Source organism: Heterocephalus glaber, unplaced genomic scaffold (assembly GCF_053883595.1).
Source record: "Heterocephalus glaber isolate CG9 unplaced genomic scaffold, H.glaber_assembly_v1.0 deba00000347, whole genome shotgun sequence".
Lineage (NCBI taxonomy): Eukaryota > Metazoa > Chordata > Mammalia > Rodentia > Bathyergidae > Heterocephalus > Heterocephalus glaber.
In genome coordinates this window covers 61,119,525-61,133,891 of record NW_028258143.1, presented here as the reverse complement: position 1 = coordinate 61,133,891, position 14,367 = coordinate 61,119,525, and the positions used below count along the sequence as shown (strand labels likewise).

General features: G+C 38.7%; 1 protein-coding gene across 4 annotated transcripts in view; it reads right to left on the bottom strand.

The window, feature by feature from the left end:
• Window positions 1-2,780: 2,780 nt before the first annotated feature.
• The window catches only part of Itprid2 (ITPR interacting domain containing 2), an 86,097-nt gene continuing 74,510 nt past the window's right edge, over window positions 2,781-14,367 (bottom strand). For all 4 annotated transcript variants that reach the window (XM_021247114.2, XM_021247113.2, XM_087201160.1 and 1 more), the window contains 4 exons: window positions 13,587-13,652; window positions 12,433-12,900; window positions 5,196-5,313; window positions 2,781-3,921 (listed from right to left, as the gene is read on the bottom strand). In XM_021247114.2, the coding sequence (XP_021102773.2) occupies window positions 5,209-5,313; window positions 12,433-12,900; window positions 13,587-13,652 (639 nt within the window). In that variant the 3' untranslated portion in view covers window positions 2,781-3,921; window positions 5,196-5,208. The remainder of the gene's footprint in view (window positions 3,922-5,195; window positions 5,314-12,432; window positions 12,901-13,586; window positions 13,653-14,367) is intronic.

Here is a 14,367-nt window from a genome sequence, read left to right as displayed (position 1 = left end):
CCCAAAGCCAATCAGGTTAACTCTCTCCCATAACCACCAGTTTTTCTTGTGGTTTCCGTACCTGCTGTGGATGGATTTGTTGTTCAGTTTGAACTTGGACCTTAAAGTTTTGTTGAAGGGGCATCCCTCAGCTTATACTCCTTTGCGGATTATAGCCCTTTTCCAACTTAATACATTTGCCCCATTTGAAGCATCTGGCAGGCAAGTAGTAAGACCCACTATTCTAAATTGTTGCTACTGAAGTGCTCATGGATGAGCACCACCAAACCTATCTGAAAGCCTCTAGAAATGCAGAAATTTGGATCCAGAAAGCAGGACTCAGACCTGCCCATTCAGAATCTTTTCACAAGTGGGGATACAAAGTATGAGAAGTGCTGTTCTGTTTTTCAATGAGCAATTTTTTGTTCTGAAGAAAATTTGAAACCAAGAAACATTCGATCTTTATTTGGCAGCAGAATTGGGCGTCCTTCACCTTTCCCTGCTTTTATTGCTTGAAGAGCACTAATAAAAGAATTCAGGTCTAGATCTGCACACTTATATTCTGTCCTTTACACCTAGTGCTGAACTTGCCAGATTCATCTCTCTGTATACTATTTCTGCCAACATCAGCCTCACCCAAGCTCTGAGCTATGTGGATCTATTCACATCTAACAACTCCATAAAGTGGACACTGTTATCACTGCCACAGAGTGAGCAAATAAGCTCATTGTTCACGAAAAATTTAGTCTCCTTTGGGGGTATCCAGAGGACCCTAATGAGGAAAGTGGACCATGACATTTGGTTTACACTGCTGGGAGCACTGCGCTGTAGATCACTATGGCCAAGCCTAACTCCTAACTCACCTCCTCTGGCAGAGGCCAGGGCCCTGCGGGAGGACCTGTGCCAAGAAGGCGGGGAGGAGCAAGGCCTGGCAAAGAGGACCATCTTCCTCCCTGACCATCCGCCAGAAAACCATCCGGCATGAAGTCCTGCAAACCTCAGCTACTCTCCAGACCAGCCCCTTTTACCTCCCCCTGTGCTTCCCTTATCTCTACCACTATAAATGAAGCTGCTGCATTTGCCTGGGGCCTTTTCTCCCATGACCCCCACTAGGCCCCACCTTTGTTTCTTTGCTCTTTTGTATCTTTTTTTCTTTACCTTTTCTTAATCTCCCACATCATTTCTCACTCCGCGGACCCTTCAGCCACATGGGCTGTGGCATTACACACTGACATTTGAACAGGTTTCTAACTTACTACTGAGCACACTGCTATTCAATATAAACTGTTCAATATGAGCAAAAAAATTAGCTGTAGGAAGGAGAAACAAAGTAAAAGAGATGAGTAACAAACTAAAAACTGTACAGAACACTTAAATGTTAGCGTAACTTTATACATTTAGAATGTAGTGAGAATAAGTGCTAATTCTTTCCAATAATTCACACATTGTTCTAACAGTCAGACTACAAAACCCAGACCCTCAGCTTTCCTGTTGGATAGAACACTTCCTCTTCCTACTTCCTAGAAGTACTATCATTTCCTCCTGTCCAGGAAAGAAAAAGGAGAAGCTATGCTTTCATTCTGCTCAATTTTCCTGCTAGGCCAGCATCACAGTCCCATGCGGAGGGTGAGGAGCACGGGCAGGGCGGCACTGCTCAGAAGTCCTCAGACTCCAGCCTCTCCACTCTCCCCTCCGTGCTCTGCACTGCAGTCTCAGTGGCCTCTAAGCAGTCACAGGCCCAGCTGAGCAAACACTCTCAACTAGCACAATGAATGTTGTAAATGTTACCAAAATTCAGCTGAATATTGTTCCGAGAAGAACAGTATGTTCTTCAAGTTTGAAAAACCGCCCATTGCCAATGGTGTATCATTCAATGACTCTAAATTTCAAAATTTTCATTTTCAAGATTTCTTTGGAGTATGCATTTTTGGTATGCAGACTCTTAGCATAATTATGCACAAGCTATGGACAATTTGCATCTTTAAAAACATTGCTATCTTTCATCAAGTACATAATAATTAAAACACTTCACTCGCACTTTCTACTTTCTGATCTTTAGAACTTTACTCAACACCACAGCTCCTTGGTAAGGACTTCTCTGACCACCCCAAAGTACATTCTCACATTCTTTTTAAAATTTGATCTTCCTAAGCTTACTCCAACATTGAAAGATGTTGTTTTCCATCTAGTTTTATCCATTTGTCATAGCACAGTGGCTTCAACATAACAGCTTTCAAAAGTTTACTAAGTACACAAAGGTTTAAAATGAGAAGAGGGAAGGTGAAACTCTTAACAGTGTGGAGGCTCATTTTATTTGTATGCTCTAAGTGATTTGCCCTTCTTATCACACCTGTTCTATCTCTAATTTTGATCATCAAATTCTGGGAATCTTGTACTATTAGAAAGGAACATAAAGTGGCTAAAAAACCAAATAGCAGTTAAGCATCAATGCTTATCTGCTAATATGGGGCATTTGGTTTATATGTTTATCACTGCTGTTAGAATCAACCAGTGAAATTGCTGAATAATTTGACAAGAGTAAAAGACTACTTTAATCTATTCCTTATAGTTTAATGGTACTCTTTAAAGTAAAACTGAATCATAACCACAAAACTAGATGAGCCCGAGAGGCCTTCTCCAACATGGTGCAGAATGAACTACATTTACTGAAAGTATCATAGAAGTTTCTCTAGGAAAAGAAAATACCATCCTACTAGGTTGTGTGCTGCAATTCCTTCAGGCCTTATTTGTTAGTCATCAAATCTAATCCAAATTCTTCAAGTTCAAGAAAAAAAATAACATTTTAGGCAAAATAAATACTTTATTGTTTTAATTTTTTTAGAAATCAGCCTTTGTGTGACATTTCAAACATTTACAAACCTTTGAGATATTCTTTCAAAAAACAGTGTTAACATCTCAGCCACTTTTGATTAAAATTTTACACACAAAGAAACATAATAGGAATTGAAAATTATAAATGCTAAAAGAAAAATTCCAACATGTTGTTGTTACTTTACACATTTATTCAACACATATAAAACCAAAGAGGAAACATTTTCTTTCTTTCATAAAAACAGAGTTTTCACTGGTTAAAACTGAATTAAAATCATTTATGTATAAGGAGAACAAATCTAAATTACTTCCACTTTGAAAAAACACAAAACCAGCTTATTCATTTCTATCCATTCAAGTCATAGACCCTGTTATTTTGACAATGTTCCACTATTTAGTCTACAAGACAGAAGAGACATCTCCTTAAAATAAGAAGACTGAACAATGCAAAAAGTACATAGTGTTTAACATAAGGCACATTTCCAAAAGAAAAATACTACATAAGCTGTAATAAAATTACATTTGTTTTGGGTAAAGCAACAAGGCTTACAGTGTAAGAACATTAAGTAGTTGTAGGTAACCTCATGTAATTCTATACTACTGCAATTAGTAGCCTCCTCAAGAATTAAGAGCAATTTTTACAACACAACAGTTTGTCTTCTTGGAAGTGACACTAATTAACAGCAGTGGAGGGAAAATCACTGGTTGCTTCAAGCTCTCAAAAAATGAATCAGTTATTGCACAGTAAATACCTCATAGAGGTCAGTGTTGTAAGAAGCTAGTTTGAAGTAATATGTTATTTATAAGTTGGTTATGTCTAGAAATCTTCAAGTTTTATAATTAATTCTACGTAGGGAATCAATTGGAAAAATATTGACATATGAATAAATATTAGGCATTTCAAATCGCTACAATTTTGGTAGTTGAGAAAAGAAATAGCAAAGTGCCTAAGTTTCTACATGTTTTTAACAGACAGCTGCAGAAGGGTCACACACTGTACACTGTATATAGCAGCCCAATTCTGCCAAAAGCAGCTTGTGAAGAAGATAAGCCCACCGTGTACATCACCAATAACTCCAAAGTTAACCAACTAGCACGGTCCTGGCCAATCTGAAAAAGGAGAAAAGCCACCATTAAACCACCTTTAAATACTATTACAGAGGCTTTAGAGGAGGTAATTTTATCTAGCCATATATGTGAGAAAATCACTTAACAATATCACTTTAATCCATTTGTTTTCAGAAAATCATAAATAGATGCATGTAAAAACATCTTTCTTTGACCCCTATACATTTTTTTCACAGTTGTTCTTTTTCTTAATTTTTTGAGGTGGGCCAGGGATGTAGCTCAGTGGCACCGCTCCTGCCTTGCAAGCGCAAGGTCCTGAGTTCGATTCCTCGTACCAGGGGAAAAAAAGCTTAATTTTTTGAGGTGCTGGGATTGAGCCCAGAGTGTCATGTATACTATGCAAGTGCTCTCTACCACTGAGCTATATCTCCAGCCTTATCCCTTGTTTTTATAAATCCTATTAATTAGTTTATCAAACTATTTTTCCATTTTGACAGCTGAAATTATGTATCACACTTTTCAAATCACAATTTTGTTTTTAATATTATATTGAATGGGTATTTTTATTGCTATTAAAAATGCTGCCCTTTTCATTATTCTGTTGTGCATTCACCAAGTATTGTTATTAATATACAATTTAGAAAATGTCCTCACAACTATGAGTAAAGAAGCATTCATTTTAAGAAGTTAATCATATGAAACAGTTTTTTATAAATTATGATTACAAATAGACCTATATGATACATATATATATATTTGTTGGTCCTGGGGATTGAACTCAGGACCTTGCACTTAGGAGGCAGGCGTGGCACCACTGAGCTATATCCCTGGCCCTGTGATACATTTCTTTGAAAGACAAAAATAATTAGAAAAATTGCTAAGAACTTATGTTTCTCCAAGCCTTGTTCCACAAACTGTGTATGTGAAATACCATTGTAGCCAACGTTATAAAAATAAGATCCAACTCTGAAGGCCAAATAATTTCAATTAAAAAACACAATACAGTTAAGTCTATGGAGTTTAATGCTTGATTGGCTCACACTTCAATGAGGGGTTGCATGAGGTATTCACACTGCAGATTAACATATCACATACACTGTAAAAATAAAAATTTAGCTAGAGAAACAGAACCATGTGCTAAGAAAATAAAGAATGAAAAACCAAGTGGTACTGGATGTGGTGGTGCACACCTATGATCCCAGCACTGGGGAGGCAGAGGCAGGAGGATGGCAAGTTCAAGGCCAGCCAGGCTACACAGCAAGAAAAAAAGTGCTATAATTTAGATTCAGCTAAACAAGTAAATTAAAAATATTTACCTAAAGATTCCATTTAATGACTATCTTGCTTAGAACTTGATGCTTTATTTGAAGATACTGCTGCCAAAAGTCCACTTACAATTTCACGTCTGATTTCACCAACAATAGACTCTTTAATCTGTAATGGGAAAAGAGAAAAATAAGCATTTAACAATATGACTGATGTCCATTTCTTCTGTTTTCAGAAAAACATAAATAACATTTAATTCCTGCAATCTAGGGCTAGGCCCTGGAGAAAACTGCGGCTCCCTGTGAGGCTCCTGGTGACACCAGAGAGGGCCGGGAAATCAAGTCCATCTGTCCCTGAACCTAGCCTAGCTCGCAGTCTCGGCCAGTGTGACTGACTGGCTAGCACATTATAAAACATCACAATGCTTTGGCTGAGAACATCAGAAAATGTTATTTCATAAATTTAAAAGGCTTCCAGTAAATGATTTATTTCATGAAACAAAATAACCTGGAAGAACTGATTAAAGGTTAGGTTCGCGCATGCTTTGGATTAATGTCTGCCTGTGTAAGGTGGTCAGCAGGGATATTTGCTGCCTATATCAACTGAAATCAAAGTATCTAAACAAGTTATACCTTGCTCAAACATGTACATTTTAAATAGAAAGAGGAAATTATTTAGTAAAGCTTATTTTAAAACACAAAAACCATCTTCAAAACATCCCTAAAATGTGAAGAGAGAATTTTCTTCAGTGGTATGGCATGTTTGTCACCTGTCTTTGGCTTCAGATAAGGAGATACATTCCATTTCATTGCTGGAAAAGGAAAGTAGACCCGGGGAAATGACAATTACATCAAGAGTTCTTCTCCAGATGTCTAAATACTACATAAGCATACCCCTTCTTTCCTCTCTAATGGTACAGCACTGCCTCCAAACAGCCCTTTGTGAAGGCTTTAAATGTGCATTTCCTGAAGTAAACTGAAAATGCCTTCCCAAATTAGCACTTGACACACACTTGGCTAGGGCTGAAAAACTGCACATTTCCAGTTTCCTGTCAGCCTCATCTACTTCCTAAAACATTTCTAAGTAGATCCCAACACATCTCAATTGAAGTCTTTCCAAAAACAGCTCTGTATTAATCTGTGGTGCAAAACTGGTACACAATGCAGACTTCTATCTACGCAGTTACACACAGAAACAAAATGTTCCTCAGTTACCAACCATCTGCAGTTATATATTTAATGACTATAAGCTTTTCATTCTATCAATATTTTCAAACTGTAAACAGCATCAAAAGTTTTGAAGTTCACAGCACTTTAGACTCGTTTTTAAAATACATATGTATGTTGATACAAACATGAAATCCAGACTATCTTAGCCACAGTGTATGAGCACAAATGAAAAGAGAACCACTGCAAATTTGTGTTAATAAGACAATGAGTAGTACTCTTTCCAGTCTTGCTGTCAATGAAATATGGCAATTTTATCCTATCTCATTATGCAAAATACAAATTAGCCGGGCACGCTGGTGCACACCTACAAACCCAGCTACCTGGAAAGCAGACACAGGAGCATCACAAGTTCAAGGGCAGCCTGAGCACCTCGGCTAGACTGTCTCAAAGCAAAAAATAAAAAGGGCTGAGCACTGAGCCAGTGCAAGGGCCTGGGTTCAATCCCTGGTACTGAGAGGGGGTAGGAAACTAGCCAAGAATCATTCTTTATCCACCAAAACTGTATGGCAAACTTTTCTGGGAATACAGACATTACTGGTGTAAAGAACAAAGCAATCTCTAGGAGCAAAGCATGGTGGCCCATCCCTGTAGTCTCAGCTACTTGGGAGGCTGAAGCAGGCCCCTGGGTCACTTGAACTCCAAAGTTTAAAATCAGCCCAGGCAATATAGTGAGATTCTATCTCAAAAGAAAAGAAAAAAAAGAATCTCTACTGTAAAGCATGTTATAATCTAAAATCTAGATGAACACAAAATGAATACTGTCTCATGAACAATTTTAATTCATTAATGACAATGAATTTTGAAAACAAGAGATTAGTATGGCCTAGAAGAGGAAAAAACTAAAAAATTCTCATAGAATGGCATATAGCAGATTGTGAAAAGCAACAATAATTACACAAAAACAAAAAAAATCTGTAGCACCCTGGGATGCAGTGGGAGGGGAGAAATGCAGATTAAGATCCAGGTCCTTCTAAGGAGTAGAAGGAAGGCAGTCAAGTGGAAAGGAGGCTGTGAGCCACTTCGAGGAAGGCAATAGGTCCTGCTTACCATGTATTCAAGAGTAAATCAAGTACTTAATAAAAAGAAATAAAGAAAGAGAGACTGAGGAAAGGAGAGAAGGATGGGGGGGAGAGAAATAGAAGATAGATAAACAGGAAGACAGATGACAGGAACAGAAATAGGGAAAAATTCAAATCATTCCCTAAATCATCTATTCCATTATTTCAAAAATATTTTAAGACATATGCTAATTTGTTTCATTTATACCACTAGTTTCTTTTGTTCATTGAAAAGTTTTATCCTTTTGTTTCTTCTTTGTAAGAGAGTCTTTGTCTATAAATTGTACTCTGAGTAACATGTTGGCTGTTCTTTTAACACAGTATATGATACATAGCATATTAACTATTGTTATCTATTTATATTATGGAATTTTGTTTTATTTTTTATAGAAGAGTGTTTTTATATTTCTTTATTACTCTTCACTTGTATTATGTTGCAACTAAATAATTCTGGAGGAAAAAGGTTTGAATTAAAAGTGACAGATAATATCAGACCCAAAAAAGAAGAGAAGGTGGAAAATCAGGTCCCTACAGGTGACTAGCACTACAAATGACAAAATGCCTTCAATGATGCAAAGAGAAATAGATTACGTAGTCGTGAGAGGCCGGAAGCATTAGGAGTGAGCAAACTCCAGGGTGGATGAGGTCAGTCTTCTGAACAATTTTCCAAAGGAGCGTAGGCTGAAGGAACGCTACAGCGCACAGGGCCTGGCTCACGCCACTCCGTATCAGGGGTCTGCACAAGTGTCCCTAGGAGCGTGGGGAAGCTGTGCTTCTACCAAGCTACACACTTGAATCACACCAGATGTACTGTGGCAGAATTCTGAAAGACATAAAGCATGTCTAGCAGCTACAGCGAACGCACAGGAGCTTTCTGTGTTTACACAGCCACCCGTTTACTCTCTGACATTTAGTTCTGTTGCCTGTGCTTCTGTGGGCACATGGTCATTCATCGTGTTAAGCTATCTTTTATTTACACACATGTATACATTGTAAAAATAACTATAAACAGTTTCAGGCCACTGATCACATACATCACTGATGACTCGGGCACATTCTAAGACAGTGTACTTTTCTCCTACTACAATATACACAATCTGGGCAGAAGAGGGAAATCTTTAATCTGACAAAAGTTTAGTTACTCAATGAATGTATTAAATATTTGTTTGAAAGGACTCTGTTCCAACGCTCTCTTTCCAAAGAGGAATTCTACTGCACTAACACATTATAAACACTGAATGCACCCTTTTGAAAATCTCACATATGGTGCAATGATAGAAACAAAGGACTGGCAGATATCATTGTGTTCACTCACCCTGAGAGCAGTTAAGAAAACTTCCCTGAAATGCCTGCCAAACATGCTTAATCCTCACCTGCAAAACTGTTCACCCTGAGATTAAATCCTACCTTCCTGAATAGTACCTTTGTGAATGGGTTCAGCGGCTCAGGACTTACTGGAAAGATAGAATTTAATTTAATTTTCTTGGTAGCTAATACAATAAGCTTTTAAAAAGTGGAATTTAGTACCACATGTACTTAAGTAAAAAGACTACCAATTGGAAATAAACAAAATGAAGACTAATCTGCTTTTAATATTTTGTAAACAAATTTTTTTAACAGAAAACCAGTTAACTGAACTAAGGCAGTTATTAATATAAATTATTTTTTATAATCATAGCCAGCACTGGATTAATTGATCAATTAGTGTATGCTTTTAAAGAACCTCAAAAGAGTTTATTTTCTTAAGTACATCAATTACTTCTCATGGCTTGTTCGACCTCTTCAGTATTTTGCTTGGTAAACCCTTCCTTGTAGCCAGCAAGAGTAAATGTTAAGCCTAACTTTCTCCAAATTATGCCAAATTCTGAAAAATTCTCTACACATCTGCTTTGCCTTACATGCCAGTTTAAATGTCCGCAAGTATAAAATGTTTCATATAGAATAGAAGGTTCTTATGAATGATTAAGTAACTCTCTAGAACCATGGTAGCATAATGGACTAGGGACCAAATGACTTTTTCTATGATATGTCCTATTGGGCAAAGAATCAATGCTCTGCTCTAAAATGAGTACTTTATTCATAGGAAGTTACTTCTGGCACATATCAGGCCATTAGAAAATGAGGACTCAAGTGTGCATTAATGAGCAGCATAAAGTCAAGTTTTCAAGAAACTTTCAAACTGAAGCAAGTTAGGGGAAACAAAAATTTCACATTTCTAAAAGTTACTTTGAAACCTACTTTCTCAAAAAAAGTAGAATTACTTAATTTTACTCAAAAATTGGACCTTTGATACGAAGCATGCAGATGACCACAGGCAATCCCTATTGAGGAGGCTGGGTGTAGCTTGCTGAACATCAGTCAAACAACTTACAAAAATAATTTATTTTCAGGACAAATAAAGATGCAGAATTAAGACCTTCTACCCTTTTAGTTGGTAGATTCAAGTCATGAAAACAGAACGCTCACTTCATGCTTACATATGTTCAATTTCCTCCACAGGAATCTCGAGGTGAACACACAACTGCATTAAGCTGAACCTAGAAATGCAGCTAGCAAGATACACACACTTAAACTCTCCCTGCTACCTCAGTTCTCTGTGGATGAGCTTCCTACCCACAGCTGGTGTTAACAGTCTAGGCAGATTTCAGGTCACCATCCCCCTCCACTTCACCATAATTCACAAGCTGTGATACTTCCAAAGCCCAATTCCACAAGCAAATTGCAGGTTTCTTAAAGGTGACGTAGCGTATTTACTGTAGCACTTGTGTACATCTTAACCACTTAGAATGCATGACCGTGCTCCTTCTCTGATGTGTTTGCATTGTCTCTCTCCACGTCACGAAGGAACAGCTCCAGGGGTGCAGCCGGTTGGTGCACAGCAGGTAGCATCACCGAAGTTTCCAGTGCTATGCCTCTAACCTGCTTTCCCCATCAACCCCATGACTTTTACTGCATGGTTCTGCACAGCACACATTTTCAGGAATGTATGTTATCACCTGTGTTCACAGAAAAGTGACCGCATTTATTTTTTCTTTTTCTAGTGGTACTGTGAATCAAACCTTGGGCCTTGCACACCCTAAGCAGGCATTGTACTCTACCACTGAGCCACACCCCCAATCCCTGTATTTATTTTTTACCAACTCTCATGCTAATGTCACGCAGCTATAAATGATGATCCCTGATATTTACAAACTAATTTCAGGACTCAGATTAATGGCTCAATTAAGGGAAGATTTTGGTCCACTGCCACCATTCTTGGCCCATAAACGATACAATTCTGTTGTGTCACAAATTGATTCTAAAATACATTAGGTTCATATTGTTACTTATAGTGGACACAGTTTAAAATTTGGAACACTAATTTCTCTGGCTCACTTTGACCTTTCCTATTCCTAAATGGTTGGTTCTTCAATACTTCATTAGAGACTGAGAATCTGAATGGCTTGGGACCAGAAATGTATTAAGGTTCAAAGTTTTTCAGAATTTTGGAACATATGCATAGATTTCAAAGATTGAGCAGCCTTCATCTGAAAACCCAGAATTTTAGTGGGGATGGACAGAGTTGTACAGTGCTCACCTAACTTGCATAAGACCCTGGGTTTGATTCCCCAGCACCACAGGGGTAAAAAGGTAAAAAAATGATCTAAAACCTCAAATTTTGAGGCCCTAATAAATATCTTCTATGAAATTTTTTGATTATTTATCTTCTAATCATCCTTGACCTCCACGACTTCATGTCTTACATGTACTTTCCTTTTACCCTGCACAGAGGGATATTCAGATACTTATAAAGTGAGTTTTTTTGGCGGGGGAGGGGTTGTGTAGTGCTGGAGACTCAATACAGGGCCTCACTTAGGCTAAGCACCTGCTCTGTCCCTAAGGTGTACATCCTGAGCCTCTACAGTGAATTTTTAAATGTAATGGAAAGAATGAAAGATCCATATTTTTTTCTTGTAATACAGGGTCTCACTATGCAGCACAGGTTGGCCTTGTATTGCATGGCAATCCTCCTGCCTCAGCCTCCTGACTGCTGGGCTTACAGGTCCCACCATGCCTGCCTTTAAAGATCCTTTCTCACTGGATCTCTCATTGGGGGTTATAGTACCTTTTGTTGAAGGTTCTTCCTTGTTATTTTTGAGAACTCTTATGATAAGAAAACAGGATGCAAAAGAGAAACACTCAGCATACAGAAATTTTATGCTGTGCACTGGACTGACTTTCACAACCAGAAGGACACTGTGATGTGAGAAGCAAAGAGGGACTGAACATCACCCTGGTGTACCTACGGGCTCTGCCTTGTAATAGATACTGTTTCTCACTATCTGAATTCAGTGCTAAAACCGTTACCATAGGAAATGTTTCAATTCACCCTGGACCACTGACTACTGACCTCCTCAGTGATTTGCAGCCCCTGCAGTAACCTTGAACTATGGTGAATGCTTCAGATTCTCCTGCTGTCCTCAGCCATGGTACACCTTCTTTCCATATCGTATTTTAATGTCTGAACAACTCAAAATTTCCACCCTTCTCCACCCACTAAACCAAACAGATCAAATTCTTTATACTTATCAAAATCACAACACCACTTCTTATGCCAGTGGAAATAAGAAAATAACACCTAGGAGAGATCTAAATCACAGTCCCTCATTTTTGGAAACAAGAGGTCCAGAGAGTTTGTCATGTGTTTATCTCCTGTAAACCTTACAAAATCCTTCTCACCAGTGCAAATACAGCAAACAGCAATGATTTCACACTAATGTCTCAAACCTGCAGGATGCCATTCCCCAAGTGTCTTAACAGGCATAAATGGGGTCAATGGGAAAGTTAATCTGAAAGCTCCCTGAAACTGACTGAACGTGGTGAATCAAGAGTATCTTGTAAAGCAAGGACCCGAGTTCGATCCCCAGTACCAAAAAAAACCAAAAGAGTATCTTGTAAGTAACTGACATTCCATTTAACCCTACGTACAGGTAAGTGATGTAGGCACAGGTTGGACTCACCTCCCGTATGACCTGCTGCAACTCATCCTGCTCCACATTTCTCTGCATTTCCTCAGCAGCTGGCATGGCTGAGAGTTTTCCACACTCTTCTTCCATGTCAGAGTTAGGTCCTGCAACCCGTGCACCTTCTGCAGCTGTGCCAACTTCCTCAGAACTTTCCAGTTCCGGTGGTGTCTGCAGGGAGCCTGTTCTGGAAGGAGCAGTGGGCGTCAGGGCCACTGAAGCCCGGAACACTTTCTTTCCTGCCCCTGACTGGGCTTTGCGTTTGCCCCTGGCATCACCAGGAGGCACTGCGGTTCTTCTGCTGATGTGGTGGGAGGGACTAGAACACGCAGAAGATGACTCTGACGTGGCTCGGGAGAAAACGGACTCTGAGCTTTCTCCAGGAGGAATTTCAAATCCCATTTCTCCAAGTCCCAGACCCAATTCAGACTTCAGGTAGGACTGTTCCCGCATCAATTCAGCCACCTGAAGATGAGAAAAACAGCTATTCTTCTCTCTTGAAACCAAGACTGTCAGTTAAAGGTTAAACTCCTAGCTATGAGAACTGCCAAAAATCACGTAACTTGTAAAACGTAATTCTATTTCATTAACTTAGTAACTTAACTGCTCAATTTCATTTTCAAACTCACCAAATTTAAACTCATATTAAGATCAAGCAATAAAATGGGTAACTGCAAAAACAGTGGGATGAGATGTTATTTGTTACCATGCAGGTGTCCAAATTCCTCAGAAGGGAGAGAAGAAGAAACAAAATAGTTATAATGTTTTGCTCACAAAGGACTCAATTTGCCTAAATTATAATACAAATTAAATTTTTTTTCAAAAAGTCATCATCTTACAGATCCCACTTAAAGGACCTGGGATCTAGCCATCAGAACTCATTTCCCCTGGAGTACAAAATAAATGTTTTTCATGGTGTATTATTTTCTTTAGGGCATAAAGATAAAAATCATAATTGCCATTCAACCTTGCTTTCTAAAGGCCTAAGACAGAAACGAACTTCAGAAGTGGCAAACTCACTTCTAATTAAGTTAACTTATTAAATTCTGTATTTGATAAAAATGTGCATCTTGCCCACACTAGAAAAGTTGTGTATATGAGATATTATATGGTATCCACCCCTCTCCCCCAGTGACTTAAGAGAGGCTTACGGGTTCCATGACATTCAATGGAGAAGGACACGACAGGTTATCAGCACTTCTACTGCCGCACATTCCCTGAAAACAACAACCGAAACTTCATATATGTATAGACATTTTCCCAAATTACAAGTGTTTTACAATAAAATGGATTGGCTACTCATTGCCCTAAGGCATTTATTTTTGCCATAACAGTCATCCCCAACTGTCATGGAATCCTATAAAATGTGTTAGTGTGAGTGAAGGCTGAGACTATAAGGTGCACAGGCAGTGTGTTCACTCTTTGCTCCCGCCGACACACATTTCTGAACAGCATATTCTACAACTTCAAAGATGCTGGCTAGTCAGAATACAATGTTGAAGCCAGGCACAGTGGTTACGCCTGTAATCCTAGCACTCCAGGCGGCTAAAGCAGGAGGATCAAAATTTTGAGCTCAGCCCTGGCCATTTGGTGAGACTCTGTTCCAAAACAAAAATTTGTTAAATGGGTTGGGGATTTAGGTCATTGTGAAGGCCTGGGTTTAATCTCAAGTACACCTCCTTGCCAAAAATAACAATGTTGAAGTTAAAATTTTATGGAAAGCAGTATTAGAATAAAAAGTAGCACAAAATAAAGGTAAACAGTATTGCTATTTCTTATCTTGGTTGTACACGTGTGTTCTATCGCAACATCTCATGTTATCCCTTAAAACACAAAGGATAAGGGCCAGTGAGCACAGCTCAGCGTCAGGGCATCGTCTGTGCTCAGCACGCACAGACTGATTCTGATCCCCAGCATGGGAGAGAGAAGATC